The sequence below is a fragment of the Budorcas taxicolor genome, chromosome 5 (genome assembly GCF_023091745.1).
Source record: "Budorcas taxicolor isolate Tak-1 chromosome 5, Takin1.1, whole genome shotgun sequence".
Classification (NCBI taxonomy): Eukaryota; Metazoa; Chordata; class Mammalia; order Artiodactyla; family Bovidae; genus Budorcas; species Budorcas taxicolor.
Window position 1 is genome coordinate 126168280 of NC_068914.1, and position 25936 is coordinate 126194215.

Genomic DNA, 25936 nt, shown 5'->3' on the forward strand with positions numbered 1-25936 from the left:
TTCCTCACACATTTCTGGTGGGAATGTAAAATGGTCAAGGTACTGTGGAAAACAGTTTGGTGGTTCCTCAAACACTAAACATGCAATTACCATCTGACCCAGCAATTCGACTTGTAGGTATATAATCAAAAGAACTGCAACTTGAAAGCAGAGACTCAGATACTCGTGCACCAACGTTCACAGCAGTATTATTCACAACAGCCAAAAAGTGGGAACAACCCAAATGCCACCAACAAATGAATGGATAAATAGGATGTGGTGTATACATACAACGGGATATGATTCAGCCATAAAAAGGATGAAGTTCTGCTACATCGCCACAATGAAGGTGAAACTTAAAATCACTACACTTAAGTGAAATAAGCCAGAGATAAAAGGACAAATATTGTACGATTCCACTTAGATGACATACCTAGAATAGGCAAATTCTCAGAGCTAGAGAGTAGGCTAGAGGTCACCAGGGGCCAGGGAAAGGGAGGGAGAACCACTGTTTCATGGGTACAGTGTTTCTGACTGGGGTGATGGAGAAGTTTTAGAAACAGACAGTCCTGATGATTGTACAACATTGTGAATGTAATTAATGCCACTGAATTGTACACTTAGAAGTGGTTAAAATGTCAAATTTTATGTTACATATATTTTACTACAATAAAAAAGCTTTTTTAAAAGTGCAAAGGTAAACAAAAGTTTTAACAATGTAATCTGATCAAGTTCTCAAAATGCCTCCATTTTCCTTATTGCATTTAAGACACTTTTCAGGCTTTCCTGATGGCTCAGACAGTAAAGAATCTGCCTGCAATGCAGGAGACCCGGGTTCAATCCCTCAGTCGGGAAGATCCCCTGGAGAAGGGAATGGCAACCCACATCCAGTATTCTTGCCTGGAGAATACCATGGACAGAGGAGCCTGGGGGTTGCAAAGAGCTGGACATGACTGAGCAACTAACACTTTCATTTTAGTTTTCAGTTTCTTTAGTTCAGCAGACATTCATAACCTAGTCCAAGTTTATCCCTCAGGTCTCACAGCTCGCCCACCTCCTGGTGTGTCCTCTGCTCTACTGTGACAATTACTTGTTTCCTGATCAGCAGTACACTGCTTCATACTCTACGCTTCTGCAGAGCTGTTCCTACTGCCTGAAATACCTTCTCTACTTCTGCTCTGAATGGCTCATCCCTACTTTTCATTCAAAACTTAGCTGCCGTCAACATTTCCAGGAAGCTGTTCGTTACTTCTGATCTCATTATTATTTAAACACCCAATTTGCCTTGCTGCCATAATACCTAGGGTCCCTCTTATGGAAATTATCATGATATGTAATAATTCTTTGTATTGTTCCCATTTGTACAAATTTATTGTGCCTTATATATGTCTTCCTCCTCGCCTACTGGGTATCACATTCTTCAATTCAATTCAGTCGCTCAGTCGTGTCTGACCCTTTGCGACCCCATGGACTGCAGCACGCAGTAGATATATTGTAGATACTCAATAAATGTTTAATGTAGATATTACATTGTAGATACTCAATAAAGGTTTAATCATTGCATTCCAAGGAATCTTCATCAATGACCCTTTTAAAGAAGCAGCTCTCCATTCAAATCCAACAGTGCTGCAGAAAGGGTGAAACTTCTCGCACATTCTCTTCTGTTGAAAAATATCCAGTGTTCGGAGGCTCCACCAATGAAATCAACCTCATGCCCTGAGTCTCTGGGAAGGATGCTGCACAGTCAGTACTTTGTAAAATTCATAAAGCACTTTGACATCCCTTATTTCATTAGAATGGAAAATGGTGAGATGAAAGAAGGATTGGGGCAGAGTGGAGAAATTCTAGGATAGATAATGAGCAAATCAGGGGGTATACACTCATTTTCTGCTGCCACTCTATGTGCTCTTCAAGTAGAAATTATGTCACATGAGAGTCCAGTACTTACCTGCTGCAGCTGAATGCTGACATTTCTACCCCTGTTGAAAGGAGACAGGTAAAGGGATTCTGAGAAAGTTTTTCCACCACTTTTTCTTTCATGATTCCTGACCTGGAAGGGAAGAGGCCTTCAGTCATCCCTACCAGATATGCTGGAAAATTGGACAGCATGGCTGTCTTCATGTGCTAGAAACACCTTCCCCTGTCCAGCTGCAGAGAGACAGGAAGTAGGGTGTAAATAGGAAACCACTACACTGACAATTAGGCATTCCAACTAGCTGGATAATGTCGGGCAAGGTACTTGATGTTTCTGAGTTGTAGCTGCTTCATTTTCCAAAATGTGTGTAATAAATAATCTTTAGGGTTGCCTTCTACCAGAAAGCCATTATCCGTCAGTATATTGTCACTATATTTTCTAGGGCTTCAAAATCAATGCAGATGGTGACTGCAGCCATGAAATTAAAAGATGCTTGCTCCTTGGAAGAAAATTTATGACAAACTTAGACAATATATTAAAAAGCAGAGACTTTGCCAACAAAGGTTCATATAGTCAAAGCTATTGTTTTTTCCAGTAGTTATGCATGGATGTGAGAGTTGGACCATAAAAGAAAGCTGAGCGCCAAAGAATTGATGCTTTTGAACTGTGGTGTTGGAGAAGACTCTTGAGAGTCCCTTGGACAGGATCTCCAACCAGTCAATCCTAAAGGAAATCCACCCTGAATATTCACTGGAAGGACTGATGCTGAAGCTGAAACTCCAATACTTTGGCCACTTGATATAAAGAACTGACTCATTAGAAAAGACCTTGATGCTGGTAAAGATTGAAGGTAGGAGGAGAAGGGGGATGACAGAGGATAAGTTGGTTGGATGTCATCACCAACTCAATGGACATGAGTTTGAGCAAGCTACCGGCATTGCTGATGGACAGGGAAGCCTGGCATGCTGCAGTCCATGGGGTCGCAAACAGTCAAACACAACTGAGTGACTGAATTGAACTGATATCGAACTGATATTTCTAGTATTTCCCTTGTCACTGCCCTCATTTTTCCATTCACTCTCAAAACCACTGGCTTAACGATGGCCCCTTGGGACATGGGTGATGCAAGTTCTATTGTGTGACTCTAGTTCTCACTTGAAAGTCATATTCTTATTTAAATATTGAGAAAGAACAATGGTACTTATGATTCTAAAGAAAAAAGAAGAAAATAAAAATGACTAACAGTCGTTTCTAGCTCAAGGTGAATGAGGACTGCAAGCATGCTAAGGCTCTCTAGTCATATCCGACTCTGCGGTGCTATGGACCACAGCCCACCGGTCCTGCTGTCCATGGGATTCTCCAGGCTCCAAGAATACTGGAGTGGGTTTCCATTTCCTTCTCCAGGGGATCTTCCTGACCCAGGGATCAAACCTGCATCACTTACGTCTCCTGCACTGGCAGGCAGGTTCTTTTACCACTAGGACCGCCTGGGAAGCCCAGAGCCACCTGGGAAGGGGGCTACCACCTGATAATCAAGGATGTAGAACAGCAAACGGTTCTAGGTAGACTGTCACTTGGTCAACTGTAGTTATTTATAATCATCCACTTTATTGGAAGAAACTAAGAGAATACAGACAATCAAAAACAGTATATAATCTTTTTATACTTTTATGTATACAATCTGTATATACATTTGATATGTGGCTTGGAAAGTGTGTTGGTCCTTACATTTGAGTAACACTGATTCTGCCATCTTGGAAACTGAAGCTAAATTATAAAGTGTACTAGGGAGAACTGACTTAAAAAGAGTTGGATATTTCATTATATCTTCATCTTGTCCTCTACTCAGGACTTTTCCAGTCATTCATGATGGAGAATGGTCATCAACTTTCACGTTCATGTAAAGAAAGTACCAGCTTAAAATGAATTGCTGTAGATTGTTATATTTATATTGCCCTATTATTTTCACTATAAAAACCCTATGTTTGGGGAGATCATTAAAGAATATTTGAGACTGCAAGCTGCATTAGGCAACAAAATGAACAAGGAGATAGAAAGTATTCTCAACATTGATTTTATTATCTACTTAGCTTCATAAACATGGAAAACAAGAGTTTTAATTGATTAAAGTTGCCACAGATAACCAAGGGTTGGTTGTTACATAAACAATGAGTAAATCAAGAAGCAAGTTGTGATCATTTTCAGCCACACATGTAAGATGTTTTCCTCAAGGTTAAGCATTTCAATTAGGAAGGCAAATATCTTAACTGTTAAGCAAATTAACCTCAAGTTCCTACGTCTTTCAGATCCCAGTTGACCTTCTTGGATAGCTAATAACCTTAAGAGTTGGATCAGTCAATGACAGAGGTAGCAGCCGGGTGGATAAGTAATCTACCCTGTCCAAATTTTTAATTACCATGTAATTTAAAGTAATAATTTAAAAGTAATCTTTTTCTAAAGAATATATATATATACACAATAGAATATTACTCAAGGATAAAAAAGAATGAAATAATGCATTCTGCTGATACATGGATGGACCTAGTGATGATCATACTAGCAAAGTATGTCATAAAGAAAAAGACAAACACCACATGATATCACTTATTTGTGGAATGTAAATATGACACAAGTGAGCCTATCTACAAAACAGAAAGAGACTCACAGCCATAGAGAACAGACTTGCAGTTGCCAAGGAGGGGGTGTGAACTGAGAATTTGGGACTAGCAGATGCAAACTACTATAGACAATCTAGAATGGATAAACAACAAGGTCGTATTATACAGGTCAGCACAAGTATTTAACATCCATATATTAAACCATAATAGAAAAGAATATATATGTATATGTATAACTGAATCACTTGGCTATACACCAGACACTAACACAAAATTATAAACCAACTACACTTCAATTAAAAAAAATAAAAATAAAAAAAAAATGTTTTCATTTGTTTAAAATGTGGTCTTTTTCTTTTCTCCCTAGGGTTGAAGATTTCCTAGGGTTACAGGAACAAATTCACTTACTGCGATGGGTCTGAATCACTCCGTCTTTGTTTCCGTGGCAACTCTGTCATGTGTGGGCTGAAGGATCCAGTGGCTATTGGTTGAGTCCAGGGGCTTAGATGATTGGAAGCAATGCACTGGTTCCCTTCCATCAATACTTTACCTGTGAGACATAAACTGCAATAAAGCATCTATTTGAAACATTAATTTTCACTTTATAGATCTATGTCACATATTTTAAATGGCTTTACACTTTGATATTTTAAATTGCCAAGCAAACAATAAAATGGGGGACTTGTCTGGTGGTCCAGTAGTTGGCAATCCCCTGCCACATGCCACAGTGCACACTACTTAGTGGCACAGCTAAGCGCATATGCCACAACTGGGCCTCTGCTCCAGAGCCCACTTGCCACAGCTACTGACACCCGCGGTGCCCTAGAGCCTGTGCCCTACAGCAAGAGAAGCCCCCACCGTGAGGAGCCAGCACACAGCTGGGCCGGAGCTCCTGCTCACCTCAACCAGAGAAAGCTTCAGGCAGCGATGCAGACCCAGTGCAGCCAAAATTAAATGGCATGGAGCGGAAGACTAATTATACACAACCAAATACTAGCTAACAATCTATTGTTAGTCTGTAGCTTTATTTTCCCTGTCTAATTATAAAAAATATATATGGATATTGCAGGAAATACGCAAAACACAAAAAGGTGGAATGGAAGGGGGAAATGCAAATTTCACCAACTAACGTTACTATTTAGAATGACTTCCTTTTAGAATTTTTTCTATAGTTGTTTTTATAGTAATCGAAATCATAGCGTATATTCTGCATTATTTACATATCATTATGATAATAACTTAACAGTGTTATCACAAAGTCTTTATAGATGATTCTAATGACTGCATAATATGCTATCATGCAGCTGTGTCATAGCTACTTACCCACTCTTCTATTGCTGGAATCCAAGTTTGTTTCTATTTTTTTCACCATCATAAATATGCAGTGTGCTTTTATCTATGTGTATAAAACTTTTAATCTACTGGCTAATTCTCTTCATTTCTACTTATTTCTTGTGGATAGTATCCCAGAAATAGGTTAACAAGGTCACAGGACATGAATATTTTTAGTCCTGAATTAACTAAAATTCAATTAAACCTGAACTGACTTAGAGGGAAATTTTAACCCTTAGTGTTTAAAAAAAAAAGACTGAAATTTAATGAGCTAATCATTTATTTTAAGAAATCAGGAAAAGATTCCTAAAACAAATCTAAAGAATTAGGAGAAAGGAAATTGTTAAAATAACACCAGAAATACTGAATTAGAATACAAATTAGTACAGATCAAAAAAGCTAAACATAGGTTCTTCCAAATTGGAAACTCTAATAACCCTATGGCAAGACGTTTTTTTCAGTTCAGTTCAGTGGAATGGCAACCCACTTCAGTATTCTTGCCTGGGAAATCTCGTGGACACAAAAGCCTGGAGGCTGCAGTCCATGGAGTTGCAGAGAATCAGGCATGACTGAGTGACTAACATATCCATTTTCATAGAAGAAGAAGGAATTCTTTGTCCCTCAACTCTTTTTATAAGGTTTACATAAATTTGATATTAAAATTTGACAATGGCAGTACAAGATAAGATAGCTATAGGCCTAATCTCATCTATGAACAAAGATATAAAAATCTTAACAAAATCTTAACAAAAACTCAGAAATGTATAAAAAGAATAACCCATCATGACCAAGATAGTTGTATCCCAGGAATGTAATACTGGTTTAATATTAGTAAATTAATGAATATAATTTACTACAATAAGAGCTCATTGAAAAAATATGATTATCTTAAAAGATTCAGAAATACTAATGAAAAAACATTGAAAAAAATCTTTTTATAATCAGAAACAAAAACATTAAACAAAACAACAACAAAAGAACATCTTTCAAAACTGTATTATTAATAGAAGACCTGTCAGTGGAATAAGACAAGAAACTATACTTGAAGCATAAGAATTGGAAAGGAAGAAAAAATAATATCTTTAGTGGGAAATGATATGATTGAGAATATAGAAACCCAAAATAATATAAATTATTAAAATTAGGGAGTGGATCAAGGTTGCTGTATGTATGTAAAGTCAATACACAAAATCAGTCTTTCTATTCACCAGTAACATGCTATAAGAAAATGATACTTTAAAAATATAATTTACAATAACTTCAAAAATTATAGAGTACCTAAAGAACAAATGTACAAGAATAAATGTATAACCTAAATAAAAATGCATAAGGTCCTTCTGGAGAAAATTATAAAAATTTATTTAAAACATTGAAAAAGATTCAAAAAAATGGAAAAATACACCATGTTTATGGATGGGAGGCCTTAATATCATAAATATTTCAATTCTCCTAAAATGGATGTGTAATTCCTCTCAAAATATTCTCTTTTTTGGTGGAACATCAAAAGCTGAATATAAAATATATATGGTAGTGCAATGACTTATGAACAGCCAAGGGAAATGTGCGAGGACTGGGCTCTCATATATCAAGCATTATAAAACTTTGGTAATTAAGACAGGGTGGTATTGGTGTGGAGATATAGACAGACTGAAAGAAAACCATGGAGAGCCCAGACGCATAAATATGGACATCTGCTAAATGTCAGAGGTGGAATTTCAAATCAGCATGAGGAGTCCAGCTTTTTAATAAATAACCCTGTGCCAACTTATTTTCTCTATGAAAAAGAATAAAGTCAGATCCCTTACCTTATGTCAAATATAAAAACCAAACCAAATATAAAAATTCAATTCAACTATATTAAAGACCTAAACGTAAAAGGCCTTACAAATAGCTGTGAAAAGAAGAGAAGCGAAAAGCAAAGGAGAAAAGGAAAGATATAAGCATCTGAATGCAGACTTTCAAAGAATAGCAAGAAGAGATAAGAAAGCCTTCCTCAGCGATCAATGCAAAGAAATAGAGGAAAAGAACAGAATGGGAAAGATTAGAGATCTCTTCAAGAAAATTAGAGATACCAAGGGTACATTTCATGCAAAGATGGGCTCGATAAAGGAAAGAAATGGTATGGACCTAACAGAAGCAGAAGATATTAAGAAGAGATGGCAAGAATACATAGAAGAACTGTACAAAAAAGATCTTCATGACCAAGATAATCACGATGGTGTGATCACTCATCTAGAGCCAGACATCCTGGAATGTGAAGTCAAGTGGGCCTTAGAAAGCATTACTATGAACAAAGCTAGTGGAGGTGATGGAATTCCAGTTGAGCGGTTTCAAATCCTGAAAGATGATGCTGTGAAAGTGCTGCACTCAATATGCCAGCAAATCTGGAAAACTCAGCAGTGGCCACAGGACTGGAAAAGGTCAGTTTTCATTCCAATTCCAAAGAAAGGCAATGCCAAAGAATGCTCAAACTACCGCACAATTGCACTCATCTCACATGCTAGTAAAGTAATGCTCAAAATTCTCCAAGCCAGGCTTCAGCAATATGTGAACCGTGAACTTCCTAATGTTCAAGCTGGTTTTAGAAAAGGCAGAGGAACCACAGATCAAATTGCCAACATCTGCTGGATCATGGAAAAAGCAAGAGAATTCCAGAAAAACATCTATTTCTGCTTTATTGACTATGCCAAAGCCTTTCACTGTGTGGAACACAATAAACTGTGGAAAGTTCTGAAAGAGATGGGAATACCAGACCACCTGACCTGCCTCTTGAGAAATCTGTATGCAGGCCAGGAAGCAACAGTTAGAACTGGACATGGAACAACAGACTGGTTCCAAACAGGAAAAGGTGTACGTCAAGGCTGTATATTGTCACCCTGCTTATTTAACTTCTATGCAGAGTACATCATGAGAAATGCTGGCCTGGAAGAAGCACACGCTGGAATCAAGATTGCTGGGAGAAATATCAATCACCTCAGATATGCAAATGACACCACCCTTATGGCAGAAAGTAAAGAGGAACTAAAAAGCCTCTTGATGAAAGTGAAAGAGGAGAGTGAAAAAGTTGGCTTAAAGCTCAACATCCAGAAAATGAAGTTCAGTGGAAACAGTGTCAGACTTTATCTTTTTGGGCTCCAAAATCACTACAGATGGTGATTGCAGCCATGAAATTAAAAGATGCTTACTCCTTAGAAGAAAAGTTATGATCAATCTAGATAGCATATTGAAAAGCAGATACATTACTTTGCCAACAAAGGTCTGTCTAGTCAAGTGAAGTGAAAGTGAAGTCGCTCAGTTGTGTCCAACTCTTTGCAACCCCATGGACTGTAGTCTACCAGGCTCCTCTGTCCATGGGATTTTCCAGGCAATAGTTCTGGAGTGGATTGCCATTTCCTTCTCCAGGGGATCTTCCCAAACCAGGTCTCCCACACTGTAGACAGAAGCTTTACTGTCTGAGCCACCAGGGAATCAAGGCTATGGTTTTTCCAGTGGTCATGTATGGATGTGAGAGTTGGACTGTGAAGAAGGCTGAGCGCCGAAGAACTGATGCTTTTGAACTGTGGTGTTCTCAAGAGAAGACTCTTGAGAATCCCTTGGACTGCAAGGAGGTCCAACCAGTCCATTCTGAAGGAGATCAGCCCTCGGATTTCTTCGGAAGGAATGATGCTGAAGCTGAAGCTCCAGTACTTTGGCCACCTCATGCGAAGAGTTGACTCATTGGAAAAGACTCTGATGCTGGGAGGGATTGGGGGCAGGAGGAGAAGGGGACGACCGAGGATGAGATGGCTGGATGGCATCACGGACTCGATGGACGTGAGTCTGAGTGAACTCTGGGAGTTGGTGATGGACAGGGAGGCCTGGCGTGCTGCGATTCATGGGGTCACAAAGAGTTGGACACGACTGAGTGACTGAACTGAACTGTAGAAAAAATTTCCCAAACGTAAAATGTAAAAACAATAAAGGAAAAGACTGACTAAAATCGTCTTAAAATTAAGTTAATATTCATCCAAAGGCACTATAAAGAGAAGGAAACTAAAAGTCACAAACTGGGAGAAGTTTATGTGCTACACATATAAACAATAAAGGGTTACTATGCGGGCTGTATAAAGAATGCCATCGCATCAATAGGAAAAAGACAAATACAACACCCAGCAGAAAACTGGAAAGACTTTAATGGGCCCTTCATAAAAGAAATTCCAATTATCAATACAAGAATGAAAAGATACTCAATTTCATTAATAATCAGGAAAATCCAAAGTAAACTCTAGTGACATCCTGCATACCCATCTAATGGCTACAAATGAAAAGTTTAATGATACCAAGTGTAAGCGAGAATATAGAGCAATGGAAACAGAAATGGAAAGCTCTGTTGGTGGGAAAATAAATTGCTACAAGTACTTTGGAAACTATTTTTGCATTCAGTTCAGTTCAGTTCAATCGCTCAGTCATGTCCGACTCTTTGCGATCCCATGAATAGCAGCACGCCAAGCCTCCCTGTCCATCATCAACTCCCAGAGTTCACTCAGACTCACGTCCATCGAGTCCGTGATGCCATCCAGCCATCTCATCCTCTGTCGTCCCCTTCTCCTCCTGCCCCCAATCCCTCCCAGCATCAGAGTCTTTTCCAATGAGTCAACTCTTCACATGAGGTGGCCAAAGTACTGGAGTTTCAGCTTTAGCATCATTCCTTCCAAAATCCTAGGGCTGATCTCCTTCAGAATGGACTGTTTTATTTTATTTTCACTAATAAAGTGAAACATATGCAAATAACATGGTTTAGTGTTCATTCCTAAGTATATGGAGAAACTCTTACATATCTTACAACAGCGGTCTGCAACTATTTCTGCACCAGACACTGTTTACATGGAAGACAAGTTTTCCATGGACCATGGGTGAGGGGATGATTTCAGTATGATTTAAGCACATTACATTTCTTGTGCTCTTTATTTCTGTTTTGCAGCAATCTCAGGATATTCTGCCCTGACTTTAGGGTTAGGGTTCACACCCCTGTTAGAATCTAATGTTGCCCCTGACCTGACAGGGGGCAGAGCTCAGGTGGTAATGCAAGGGATAGGGAGGAGCTGTAAATACAGATGAAACTTCACTCATTCACCTGCCACCCACCTCCTGCTGTGCAGCCCAAGGTGGGGGACCTCTATCTTAGGAGACATGTACAAGAAATACCTTCACAGCATGGCTTGCAACTGAACAACAAAAATGAATGAGAAAACTAGAAACTCTTTAATTTCCCTCAACAAATGGATAAACTGTTTATTCACTGGATAGAATACCAAGAGTAGTACAAACGAATGCAGTATATTCAGCATGGATGAATCTCAATAATGCTAGGTGAAAAAAGTGCCTATTAATTGGCACTTTTTTTTAAACATCTTGTTTTCTTTCATCTTTATTGATATTTTTGAAGGGTAGTTAGCAAGTATTGTAGAGATTGTCTCTCAGTTTAGCTTTTTCTGTTATTCCCTGATGACTAAATTCAGGTTATGCACTTTTTTCAAGAAAATTGATTCTGTGTCCTTCTCAGTACCAAGTGCTTTCACTTTAAATTTAACTGCTTCTGGTGCTTTTGGTTGCTTCATTAAGATCCTGCTCTTTAGGATGTCAAATGGTGTTCAGCCCATGGAATCAACAAAAAAAGAGGCAGGGGAAAGATTTATGAGATCCTCTACTTGGTTATAAGCTCCAACACTGGAAGCTTTTAGTTTTCAGGACCATGTCATCTTTTTAGCTCCAAATCTTAGCACAGTGCCAGACATACAGTTTTTAGGGTTTGTTGAAGGAATGAATCACCTTTCATTTCATTACCCATGGACATTCAAAAGAGAAACTGAAAGGGGTGGAAAGTTGGGATTCACAGATTCACATATTTGGGCTGCTGGGAATGATGAAATTCCCACAATAAAGAATATGCAATTTCCTTCGGTACCTACCTCACAAGGAGGCCTACTCCCTACCATCACTTCATTTTTATCATTTTTTTTCCACAGAAGGAAAAAAAATGCACCTGATTGTCTTCTGAAAGAAAAGACACTATGTGGCATGAGATTTGTCAACTGGAAGTAGCTTTCTGAAATAACAGGCAGTAGCTGTTTCACACGTTTGTGCTAATTTGTTACAATGGAAACCAAATTCTGCTTCTTACCACTGACAAGTTACTGGAAGATGCTTAGTCACATAATAAAAATGAAATACTAATTGGCACTACAGGAAAAATACCGACTTGCTATAAATATACAAATTGTGAAAAAGCTTTTACTAGGCAGAGTAAAACACTGTATTATTTCACAATATTTATTAAGAGTCGGCCCAGGTAGACAATATGTCTAAAAGGATTAAGATTTAGTACCTGAGCTCAGGTCAGTTCAGTCCAGTCACTCAGTCACGTCCAACTCTTTGTGACCTCATGGACTGCAGCACGCCAGGCTTTCCTGTCCATCACCAGCTCCCAGAGCTTGCTCAAACTCATGTCCATCGAGTTGGTGATGCCATCCAACCATCTCATCCTCTGTTGTCCCCTTCTCCTCCTGCCTTCAATCTTTCCCAGCATCAGGGTCTTTTCCGAAGAGTCAGTTCTTCGCATCAGGTGGCCTGAGTATTGGAGTTTCAGCTTCAACATCAGTCCTTCCAATGAACACCCAGGAGTGATCTCCTTTAGGATGGACTGGTTGGGCCTCCTTTCAGTCCAAGGGACTCTCAAGAGTCTTCTCCAACACCACAGTTCAAAAGCATCAATTCTTTGGCGCTCAGCTTTCTTTATAGTCCAACTCTCACATCCATACATGACTACTGGAAAAATCATAGCTTTGACTAGATGGACCTTTGTTGGCAAAGTAATGTCTCTGCTTGTTAATATGCTGTCTAGGTTGGTCATAGATTTTCTTCCAAGGAGCAAGCATCTTTTAATTTCATGACTGCAGTCACTATCTGCAGTGATTTTGGAGTCCCCCAAAATAAAGTCTGTTTCCATTGTTTCCCCATCTATTCCCCATGAAGTGATGGGACCGGATGCCATCATCTTAGTTTTCTGAATGTTGAGTTTTAAGCCAAATATTTCACTCTCCTCTTTCACTTTCATCAGGAAGTTTATAATTCTGTATATGTTTGTGAATATGCAGGTGTACAGACATTGAAACCAAATACAGAATGCAATTAGACCTGTTCACAGGTGCAAGTTTATGAGTTCATCCTACCAGAACACAGAGGGAAGGGCACTTAAGTCTGTTTTAGGCAGGGAGTAACATTTGAAAACATTTTTTGGATGGTTATTTTAGGCTAAGAGAACACGGTTAACAGGAAGTGAAACAAATATATTTAGTATAATTCTATGCTATCATTGGGCTTCCCTGGTGGCTCAGTGGTAAAGAATCCGCCTGCCAATGCAGGAGATGTGGGTTTGACCCCGGGGTTAGGAAGATCCCCTGGAGCAGGAAATGGCAACCCAAGCCAGTACTCTTGCCTGGGAAATCCCACGGACAGAGGAGCCTGGCGGGCTATAGTCCACGGGGTCACGAAACAGTCAGATATGACTCAGCGACTAAACAACAACACCACTATCATTAAAAATGACGTTTAGGTAATGTATCTGGAGAATATACCAGTGTCAAGTATTAGAAAATGCATCTGCTGATATGAGTCTGATCAGTAAAACTGGACTTTTTCAGAACAAATTTTACCTTCTCGTACATCAAACAAAATGCACACTAAATTGACAGAACACCTACCAGACCAAAAACCAGATACCTAATCATCATGGACCATCTAGAAATGCAGATTACCTAGAAAATTCACAGGAGGGATGAGTTTTAGATTCACTGATATTTCACAGAAGCCTATCAAGACATTTATCCACGAGTCCTAACTACACTTGGAAAAGGCAGGCAAGTAAGTGTTCCATGACTGCCTTTCCTGTGTTTCAATCCAAACAGCCAAACGAACCCTGAAGAAAAGCAGATATTTAGCCAGACTGGTCTTAACTGAAGCCAGCAGGGTAGCTTGCTCAAAATGCGGGCTCATACAGGGTGTGGCGATACCACAGGTATCTCAGGTATCAGGTAATTTTCCAGATTTCCATCCAGTCTCTTAGATAGAATTTGTCAATAGAGCCTTCACAGTTCAAACACCCCTACTCCTTTTGAAGAGTACTCAATTACAGACCCCAGTACATGCCTTCCTATTCAGGAAGAACTGTACCTGGGATGACTTTTTCCACAATCTCAGCCTCAGTCACCATGGAAGAGGAAGAAAATCTGACCTCTGATTCTGACCACGTCTACATGGGTCTACCTACAGGAAGAAAAATGAAGGAAACCACACTGACACACCCAGACAAGGTCTTCTGAGGCAGACACTTTGCATTCAGAAATAAACTGGCGTCTTGCTTTTACATGTCCAAAAACTGGCATCGAAGGTCTCTCCCTATGATGGCATGTTGTGCCACTGACACCTCCACTCTTCTTCTGCTTACTGAAACATGTGACACCTTTGGCAAGAGGGTGAAGTTTCAAGGGTTGATTGAAGCTGCAGTTATAAGAAGTAATTTATTTTCTTCAAGCTCTATCCAGTTGCTTCACTTGAAGAAAGCTCTGCATGGTTAGGTAAGTGTTAGTCGCTCATTTGTGTCCAACTCTTTGTGATCCCACAGACTGTAGCCTGCCAGGCTCCTCTGTCCATGAAATTCTCCAGGCAAGAATACTGGAGTGGGTTGCCATTTCCCTTCTCCAGGGCTCATATAAGGGAAAATAGAATTGGATGCCTCACGTCCAAGGGAGCCCCTAGGCCTGTTCATTATCAGAGTGTTCCTCGCCTTTGTAAAGCATTTCTGACTGCCAGATTGTTTAATTGTGAGACATTCAGGGACCATTGCTCTTCTGATCTTATCATATCTAATATGCACCTCAAAGATCTTTCCTTTGGGATAGATGAAATTTAATCTAAAGTCAAGGGTGTTGGAATTTTAACCTGACCTGTGGAGCAGAGAGGTGGAAAATGCTTAACTCTTGCTTGATACCCACATTGCCTGACTTCCTGGGAGTCTGTCTGGCCCCTTTCCATAAACATTTTGTTTTCAATCCTTGTAGCTTTTCAGCAGAAACTTATTACACTATCATCATAAGAGAAGTTGGAGAGTCACAGCTTCAGCTATTTTGACAGGCTTCCGAAAGTGAAGGCTTTGATCTCCATCACCCAGAGAATCTCAGAAGCATCTCTCCTTTTCCTGCTACCCTACCTCATACAGAGCTCTGAGGAGCTCCTCAGAGTGAGCTCCTTTTCAGATAATCGGCACTCTCTACTTAGCTCATTAACAGGCAATGTGAGGCAGTTATAAGAGGATACAATTCTTCCTTAGCACCTACTTAGATGCTGTTATAGAGTGAACGCATCCTACAAAACTCATATGATAAAATCTAATCCACAATGTGATTATATTTGGAGATGGGGCCTTTGGGTGGAGCCACTCAAAGATCCTGAGAGTGGAGCTCTCAAGACGGGGATTGTTGTTGTTCAGTCACCAAGTCATGTCCAACTCTTTGCAACCCCTGGACTGCAGCACTCCAGGCTTCCCTGTCCTTCTCTATCTCTCAGAGTTTGCTCAAACTCAGGTCCACTGAGTCAACGATGCCATCAAACCATCTCATTCTATGTCACCCTCTTCTCCTCCTGTCCTCAATCTTTCCCAGCATCAGGGTCTCTTCCAGTGAGTCAGCCCATCAGATTAGGTGGCCAAAGTATTAGAGCTTCAGCTTCAGCGTCAGTCCTTCTAATGAATATTCAGGGTTGATTGCCTTAGGATGGACTGGTTTGATCTCCTTGCGGTCCAAGGACTTTCAAGAATCTTCTCCAACACCACAATTCAAAAGCATCAATTCTTCAATGTTCAGCCTTTTTTATGGTTCAACCTAGACAGGGTACTAAAAAGCAGAGACATCACTTTGCTGACAAAGGTCTGTATAGTCAGAGCTATGGTTTTTTCAGTAGTCGTGTACAGATTTGAGAGTTGGACTGTAACGAATGGGAGTAGTGCTGTTATCAGAAGAGGCTGGAGAGCTGGAGAGCTGTCTTTCTGAGGTGACAACAAGAAGCTGGCCAGCTGCCCCACCACAGCACTGTCTCCAAAACCCAACCCCACTGGAACCCTGACCTCAGACTTCCAGCCCACAGACCATGAGAAATAAATTTCTATTGTTGACAAAAAATAAAATAAAAATGATGTTTATGAGCTTTATGAATATGGAAAATGTTTATGTACTGTTTAATTTAAAAAGCAGCATGAAAGACACAGAGACTACATAAAATCAAGAAACAAAGATAACTATTGGGTTGGCTAAAACATTCATTCGAATTTTTCCATAACATCAGATGGAAAGCCCCGAATGAACTTTTTGGCCAACCCAATATTTTCAGGGGAGAAAAAAATCTAGAAGGAAACAGTGAAAGTTTTTCAATTATTTTGTCTGAGTGGCCAATCAAAGCTCTTTTTTCCTTTCTACTTTCCTGCATTGTTCTAAATTCTACAAGTATCATGTCTTACTCTTGTAAGACATACATACAGCTCAGAAAGAAAAAAGAAAAGAGATTTTTTTTTCTCTCTCAGAAAAAATAAAAGAGAAATAAGAAAGCCTTTTAAGTGAACAATGCAAAGAAATAGAGGAAAAGAATAGAAGGGGAAAGACTAGAGATCTCTTCAAGAAAATTAGAGATACCAAGGGAACATTTCATGCCAAGATGGGCTCAATAAAGGACAGAAATGGTATAGACATAACAGAAGCAGAAGACATTAAGAAGAGGTGGCAAGAATACATAGAAGAACTGTACAAAAGAGATCTTCATGACCTAGATAACCTGATGGTGTGATCACTCACCTAGAGCCAGATATCCTGGAGTGTGGAGTCAAATGGGCCTTAGAAAGCATCACTATGAACAAAACTAGTGGAGGTGATGGCATTTCAGTTGAGCTGTTTCAAATCCTAAAAGATGATGCTGTGAAAGTGCTGCACTCAATATGCCAGCAAATTTGGAAAACTCAGCAGTGGCCACAGGACTTGAAAAGTTCAATTTTCATTCCAGTCCCAAAGAAGGCTAATGCCAAAGAATGTTCAAGCTACCACCCAATTGCACTCATTTCACATGCTAGCAAAGTAATGCTCAAAATCCTTCAAGCTAGGCTTCAGCAGTATGTGAACCAATAACTTCCAGTTTACAAGCTGGATTGAGAAAAGGCAGAGGAACCAGAGATCAAATTGCCAACATCTTTTGGATCACAGAGAAAGTAAGAGAGTTTCAGAAAAACATTGACTATGCTAAAGTCTCTGACTGTGTAGATCACAACAAACTATAGAAAATTCTTAAGAGATAGGAATACCAGATCACCTTCCCTGCCTACTGAGAAACCTGTATGCAGGTCAAGAACCAACAGTTAGAACCTGACATGGAACAACAGACTGGTTCCAAATAGGAAAAGGAGTACTTCAAGGCTGTTGAGGTTGTCACTCTGCTTATTTAATGTATATGCAGAGTACATCATGTGAAATGCCGGGCTGGATGAAGCACAATCTAAAATCATGACTGCCGGGAGAAATATCAATAACCTCAGATACACAGATGACACCACCCTTATAGCAGAAAACAAAGAGGAATTAGAGTCTCTTGATGAAGGTGAAAGAGGAGAGTGAAAAAGCTGTCTTAAAGCTCAACATTCAAAAATCTAAGATCATGGCATCTGGTCCCATCACTTCATGGCAAGTAGATGGGGAAACAATAGGAAAAGTGAGAGATTTCATTTTCTTGGGCTCCAAAATCACTGCAGATGGTGACTGCAGCCATGAAATTAAAAGACACTTGCTTTTTGGAAGAAAAGCAACAACAAACCTAGATAATGTATTAAAAAGCAGAGATAGTACTTTGCCTACAAAGGTCTGTATAGTCAAAACTGTAAGCCCTGGAGGAGGAAATGGCAACCCACTCCTGATTCTTGCTTGGAGAATGCCATGGACAGAGGAGTCTGGCGGGCTACCGCATAGGGTCAGCAAAGAGCTAGTGACATGACTGAAACGACTTAGCAAGCATGCATGATTTTTTCAGTAGTCTTGTACGGATATGAGAGCTGGACAATAAAAATGGCTGAGCACTGAAGAATTGATGCCTTCAAATTGTGGTGCTGGAGAAGACTCTTGAGAGTCCCTTGGACAGCAAGGAGATCAAACCAGTCAATCCTGAAAAAAATCAGTGGAAGGACTGATGATGAAGCTGAAGCTCCAATACTTTGGCCAATACTGAAGCGAAGAGCCAACTCATTGGAAAAGAGCCTGATGCTGGAAAAATTGAAGGCAGGAGGAGAAGGGGACAACAGAGGATGAGAAGGTTAGATGGCCTCACCGACTCTATGAGTTTGAGCAAACTTCAGGAGACGGTTAAGGACAGGGAAGCCTGGCATGCTGCAGTCCATGGGGTCACAAAGACTGAGTTGGACATGACTGAGCTACTGAACAACAACAACTGGAAAACAGTAAGTAGATCAATATGGCTGGATATAGCGTGAAACAGGAGACCAAGCTGGAAGAATAGACTGTGTTAGTTTGTGGGGGGCCTTGGATGTCTCACTAAGCAGTTTGAGTTTGACTTCCAGGTGCCAGAGAGCTAGTGAAGTTCCCTAGCACTGCATCTCAGTCCCCTACATTTCTTGGCTAGTTATCACTAAAGCAGGAGGCACATTTGCACTGTTTTCCAGGAACTAGTTTCCCATTATAAGCTGTAAGTTTCATCTTAATGCATTCCACATTTGCCCAACCTGAATGGCTCACTTCTTACATGGGTTCCTATTAATTTCTGTAATGAAGATTGTACTTAAAGCTATTCCAGCCTGCCTGGGAAAAGGCTTTGGTGCCAAGCATGCACAGGGAAAACCAACAACCTTTCACATGGGAATTAGGGCCCCATCTAACAATGATACAACATCAACATATCACAGAAAAATTCACTTCTCCTACATAAACCAGAGGGAGGAAATTCTATTCCTTTGGCCTTGACTTCAAAAGTAGCAAGATGTCTAAAAGCTGGAGAACCAAAGCAGAGAAAAGAGGTGGCTTTACTGGCCCAAGATCAGTCAATTGCTAGGGAGTTATGCAGAAAGTCAAGAAAAGGAATAAGTAATATCTATAACATTCAGCAATTGACTGTTGAACAACATGGGCTTGAAATGCAGAGGTCTACTTATACTCAGATTTCTTTCACTAAAGACATACCAGGGTACTAAACAGTCTGCAGCTGGCTGAATCCATGGATGCAGAACCATGGATACAGAGAGCAGACTATAAAGTTACACATAGATTTTTGATTGTATTGAGGGTCAATGCCCCACCCCTCGCTGTTGTTCAAGGGACAACAATAATAAAATAATGCTTCACAGAGTACATGATGGGTAAGAAAGAAGGAGACACCAGAAGAGGTTGAAAGAACAGGCAGGTAGCTAGAATGTTTGTGTACAAGACCATGGTCAGTAGGGAAAAGTTCAGAGGTAAAGCATTTGCAGCTGATTCAAGGGCTGAGTAAGAGGTGCCCAGGGATCGCCCAGGTGGTGCACTGGTAAAGAATCCACCTGTCAATGCAGGAGATGTGGGAAGATCCCCTGGAGTGGGAAATGGCAACCCACTTCCGTATTCTTGCCTGGGAAATCTCATGGACAGAGGAGACTGGTGGTCTTCAAGCCGTGAGGTCGCAAAAGAGTTGGACACGACTCGGCACAAATACACACACAAGATGTGCCCAAGGAGGTGCTGCAGTGCAGTGAGGGCAACGTGTGTTGGGAAAGGGAAGAAAGACCAAAGTCGCCCAGCATGACATCAGGGGATGGCAGGAGAGGAAATGTCAGAACACAAGGGGCAGCCTCCTGGGGGAGGGCGTTAAAATAAGGATAGAAGATGGCTGAATAAACAGAAAACCTAAATGAAGGTACAGGCATATCTCATTTTATTCCACTTTCCATATCTTGTGTTGTTTTTGTTTGTTTGTTTTACAAATTGAAGGTCTGTGGCAACCTTGAATGGGCAAGTCTATCAACACCATTTTTCCAATAGCTCATTTCATGTCACTGCATCACATTTTTAGTAATTCTCACAATATTTCAAACTTTTTCATTATTATTAAATTTGTCACAGTGCTCTGTGATCAGGATCTTTGATGTTGCTATTGCAAGATTGTGACTTACTGAAGGACCAGACGATGGTTAGTATTTTTTTAATGAAGTGTTTCAAAATTAAGGTATATACATATTTTTAGACATACTGCTATTGTACACTTAGATTACAGTAGAGTATAAATGTAACTTTTCTATGCACTGGGAATACCTGGCTGGAATTACTGGCTCAGACAGTAAAGACTGCCTGTAATGCAGTCTTTAATGGAGACCTGGCTATAATGGAGACCTGGGTTCAATCCCTGGGTTGGGAAGATCCCCTGGAGAGGGGAATGGCAACCCACTCCAGTATTCTTGCCTGGAGAAGTCCCATGCACAGAGGAGCCTGGCAAGCTACATGGGGTTGCAAACAGTTGGACATGACTGAGTGACTGACACACACACACATGTGTACACCCACTGGGAAACCAATGAATTCGTGTGTCACATTTTATTGTGATATTTTGCATAAGGCAATAATGCAGTGGTCTGGAACAAAACCTGCAATATCTCTGAGGCATGCCTCTCAGTAAGTGACAATGGGGAACAACATCTGGAAATAGCAGTGAGCCTCAGACAAATGCCAACTTCACTTTCTACTTCTGAAATACACGAGAGTCATTAGCTTCCACAAACCAATTGACAAATGGTCAATTCCTTCAAGTTTGGCCTGACCACAATACAGATCACCTCAGAATTACTGCACTGAAAAATGAGGAAATTTCCCCCCTATCAAAATGACTTATTCTAATAAATTACTATACCCACAAGGGAGCCTTGAAGAAGTGAAAGAGGTGAAAAGAGAGACACTTTTAACAGTTTCATATACTTCTGGTGAAAATGATGACTAGCATAACGTTTCTAAAAGGAAATTTGGAAAACTGTACCAAGGGAAACAGATATTTATATCCTTTGGCCCATATATTCTACTTCTTTGAGTTTATCCTAAAAATATTAAAGACATACATAAAGGCTTTTGTACATGGAAATGAATAAAAGTATTTCAACAGTGTATACATGAAAGCAACCTAAAGGTGTCAACAAACAAGGGAACAACTTCAAAACCAGAGTGTAACCCTGTGATGGACCACACTGGAGCTTTTAAATACAATGTTTTCTAACTATTTATGAAATGGCAAATGCTATGTGTCATTGTCATTGTGCTAAGTCACTTCAGTCATGTCCAACTCTTTGTGACCCTATGGACTGTAACACATCAGGCTCCTCTGTCCTTGGGATTCTCCAGGCAATAGTAGAGTGGGTTGTCATACTCTCCTCCAGGTGATCTTCCTGACCTTCAGATCAAACCCGCATCTCTTATGTCTCCTGCATTGACAGGCAGGTTCTTACCATGAGTGCCACCTGGGTAGCCCCAGTATATGCTCTACAAAATATTACATTTTGTATGACTTTTGGGGTTCTTTATTGCCTAAAAAAAAAGTATATGAATAGAAGATTTGAGGTATACTAAGGCCAAAAGATGAGAAGATAATTGCCAACAAAAAGGTAGACTGCTGCTCACAGTTCCTAAGAGGAAGGGGCATGCCAGGCCACATGGGGCAGCACCAGGGCCAATCAAGAAGCAGAGGGAGGGGGCAGTTTGTGGGCAAATGTCTCTATTGTGGTTTCTATGGGAGGGAATGGGCAAGACAGGCTGAGTAGTATTAGGACTGGCTAGTTTGAATGACTTCAGCAGCCCATGGAGCAGCGGGGTTACACCCAGCTGTCTGGTACCTGGCCCAGGGGCATTCAGGATGGGTGGATAGCAGGCCAGTGTGTGAGATCCTAATAGAGGAGGTGGCTGGGGTGTGGGCTCTGAATTGGCTGGTCTGTATTTGAAAAGTGCACTCACAGGTAAGTTGTTGACTCTCAATGGGCTCATCCTGGCAGGGGCAGTCCCTCCAGCATCAGCAATGCTCCAGATGTCAAGGCATCAGAATATAGAAAATAAAGAATATGTGAATGTGTTTATTTTCCTTCATTTAAAATTGTTTAAAAATTAAAAATTTCAAATTTTCTACAATTAACTCATATTATTTTTTAATTTAGAAAAAGTAAATATTCCCCTCAAGGTTCTCTGTTATTCATAAGCCTTGGGTATTTCTTTGAAAGGATAAATGTATACCACTATTTGAAGAGTAATGTATGCAGCCGTTCTTACATTGTTTTTTAAAACCAAAGAGTAAATACAGACTGCTGACGCCACTAATTTGGTGCTGCTGAAGATATGAGAAGGTACTGAGCCACTTACAAGGCACCTTCAATGTTTTCCTAAAGAGAAGGAGCAGGGAGTTTCTAATCAAATATATAGGAGTTCAGATTGACCCTTCTCCTGAACTGTGGATGAAAGAGAGGTCTACCGGCAAAGTGCTTAAGAAAGAGTTAAGAAGAAACTTTCCACAAGGGTTATCTGCCTATAGAGGATTCCCTTTGTTGCAGAGGTGGAGAGGGCAGTTAACTATTGATTTCAGACAGTGGCAGCCACGTTGGATGACTGATTGAAAGCATCCATCAGGTGCCATGTTTAATGCTTTGGGAAGAACTGTGACACCACAGCGTTCATAAACGGTTATTGTTGGTGGCAGAGAACAGCCCCCAGTCTGCCAAAAGCACTGCTTCTTTTTATTATTATTATTTTTAAGTTGTCCGTTGCTGCAGAGAGCTTTCTCTAGTTGCAGCAAGTTTCTTCATTGTGGTGCAGGGGCTTCTCACTGCAGTGGTTTCTCTCTCTGTGGAGCACAGGCTTTAGGGGCACGGGCTTCAGTGACTACAGCATGCAGGTTCAGTAGTTGTGGCGCACAGGCTTAGCTGCTCTGCAGCACGTGGAATCTTCCCTGACAAGGGATTGAACCCATGTCCCCTGCAGTAGCAGGCAGATTCTTATCCACTGGACCACCAGGGAAGTCCAACACTGCTTCTTCATGGGGAGAGACTAAGTGACCTGACAACCTGTACTGGTTTCTGAGGGAAGAACTTCCTGACTGTGTGGACTTCATGGAGTCCAGCTCAAGTTCAGCCCCCACTGCAATAACACTGTTCCCCATACAACGGCAACCCACCACCTTCACCGACCAGGGGACTGAATGGCCATGAGCTGGTACCAGGCACGGCAAGGGCACTTCGGTCCAAGCCCCCCCCATCTCACTGTGTGCCTCTAGGTGAGTGGTTTACTCTTTCTGTGGATTGCTCATCTACAGAATAGAGATTATGATACAGACTAGAGTTACCTCACAGAGCTTTAATTTTTAAAAAGGAGATAAATATTGAAGCCTCTTGGAATCTATAAAGTTTTGCTGGACGGATAGTAGGTAGGACATTAATTACTTATCTGAAATGGGTATAATGGGGTTATGGCCAAAGGGACACCAAAAAGCATCTCTCTTTACCCTCACACAAATGGTCACTGAGGTCCAAGTCAAATTCAGGGGCAGCTGCAGAGCTATTAAGAGATTAAATCATAGGTATTGTATCAGATAATTCAGGTTTCTGCATGAAAACCCTCTTATAATTAGTAAACAAACAATTTCTCCTACCCCTTCTGAAGAAGGTAACGTGAGACATTGATCAACGACCAAACACATATTCAAAACTGTGATTTTGCTATGAAAACTTTTTTTCATAGCAAAAAAGCAGAACACTATGAGACTACTCAATATGAAGTCCCCTAACAGTATGATCACTGCCCCATACCTTGAGTATTCCATTCCATTGCTCAAAGTCAACTGTGGCTCCCCACTGAATTTAAGTTGAATCAACTGAACTACAGTTGATTTACAATGTTGTGTTAGTTTCAGGTGCATAGCTCCCCACTGAATTTAAGATGACATGAAATGAAAGTGCCTGTGAGCCAGATTCCAGGCCACTCTCTTATTCATGACCCAGGCAGCAGCCACAGGGCACCAAGCGACAGTCCCCAGTCATGTCACATTGCTCCCTGGCTCTCTTCTCCAGGCATGCCCATAACTGGAAATGCCTGTAATCCAGCAGCACCTTGTAACTGACACCATCATTGAGCTGATCCCACTTCACTGTAATTATCTCATCACCAGTCCATCTATCTCACCAGACATAGCTCCTTGAGGCCAGAGACCATGTTTGTATTAGTTTAACATAATCCTTGATATACCACCCACATTCAATAATTGAGGAAATGAAGGAATATTCTATTGCTAGTATCAGGTCAAATCCTTACCTATTGGGAAAACATTAGGTCTCTATTTCCTTCTATTTACTAAAATTAATCTGTGCTGGATGAATGAGTTAAGTGTAGGAAAATAAAATCATAAAAGTATAAAATAAAATATGTGGATGTATAAATAATTTTAAAGTGAAGACTTTCAAAGTATGATGTCAAATGTAAAAACTGGGAAGGAAATGACTACATTAAAAAGTTAAAATTGCTATATATCAAAACCACCATAAAATTAAGATATGAAAAAACCAGGGAAATGTTTCCCATGCCCTTCCCTCTACCCCAATTCAAGACAAATGTGACTTGCTTTTAGTCTTTAACCATTTGTCTGCATTGTCTAGACTTCATATAAATAGAATCATATGACATATTCTTTTGAGTTGGGCTTCTTTTCCTCATAATGTTTTGAGATTCATCCATGTTGTTGTATGGTCTTAGTGTTGATGTATGTTCTATTGAGTTGGCATCATATTTTGTTTATCCATTTAATTCATTTGTTGATGAACACTTGGCTTATTTCCAATTGGAGGCTATTATAAATAAGGCTGCTACAAACATTTGTGTACCAGTCTTTGTGTAGGCAATGTTTTCATTTATCTTGGGTAACTTCACAGACATAGGATGATTGGGTGGCAAGGTAGGTACATGTTTTGGGGAAAACTGCCAAACTGTGTCCCTAAGCGGTTGTGCCTTTTCACATTTCCACCAGTATCAGTCTGACTTTCAGCTGCTCCATTCTCACCAACAATTGGCACCTTTTAAACTATCCGTTCTAAAGAACAGGTTGTGTGATGAATTACATAGTTATCCGTGTACTTTTAAGACATTTTTATTATTTGAAAAGTTTACTTCTTGGAAGGCCAAAAAGTCTCTTTACAATTTCTATCCATCATCTCCATGTCTGATAAGTCTAATAAGTTTCAGTTCAGTTGTATACTTATTATTGTGCGAGGCACTGCATTAGAAGCTAGAGAGGATGCAAGGATAAGTATGACATGCCATTCACCCTCAAAGAGTTCAGCCAGATAAGAATATGCATGCTAAGTCACTTCAGTCATGTCTGACTCTTTGCGACCCTAAGGACTGTATCCCGCCAGTTTCTTCTGTCCATGGGATTCTCCAGGCAAGAATACTGGAGTGGATTGCCATGCTCTTCTCCAGGGGATCTTCCCAACCCAAGGACTGAACCCACATTTGCTATGTGTCCCCTTCATTGGCATGCAGGTTCTTTACCACTAGTGCTACCTGGGAAGCCCAGTAAGTACAGACATAACCCAAATGCAAGGTAGACTGGAAAGTGTCTTTCGAGAAATCTGGGTCACAGCACTCTGTAAAGGCTTCAGGAAGGAGGTGGCAGCTTAGACAATTTGTATGGAGAATGGTTGGTTGCTTCAGTCACTAAGTCATGTCCAACTCTTACAACCCCATGGACACAAGGCTGTACCCAGGCTTCCCTGCCCACGGGATTCTCCAGGCAAGAATACTGGGGTGGCTTGCCATTTCCTTCTCCATGTGTATAGAGCATAGAACTCTTCAGGCTTTGATGGCTAGCCATAATATAGACACTTTTGTCCTAAATCCTTCTCTCATCTAAACCAAGCCATGTGATCCTTTCAAACATTACCCATAGGTTGCCTTATCACTAGCTAGCTCTCTTCTGAATATACTTTGGTTAAAAATACTTTGACGTGTGGGGTGATTGGTATTCAACATCC

General features: G+C 40.4%; 1 protein-coding gene across 1 annotated transcript in view; it reads right to left on the reverse strand.

The window, feature by feature from the left end:
* BMAL2 (basic helix-loop-helix ARNT like 2) overlaps positions 1-25936 on the reverse strand; it is a 101607-nt gene that overhangs the window by 63328 nt on the left and 12343 nt on the right. The window contains exons 3-4 of the mRNA XM_052640611.1: positions 4921-5062; positions 1928-2029 (exon numbers count right to left, since the gene is read on the reverse strand). Of these exons, the coding sequence (XP_052496571.1) occupies positions 1928-2029; positions 4921-5062 (244 nt within the window). The remainder of the gene's footprint in view (positions 1-1927; positions 2030-4920; positions 5063-25936) is intronic.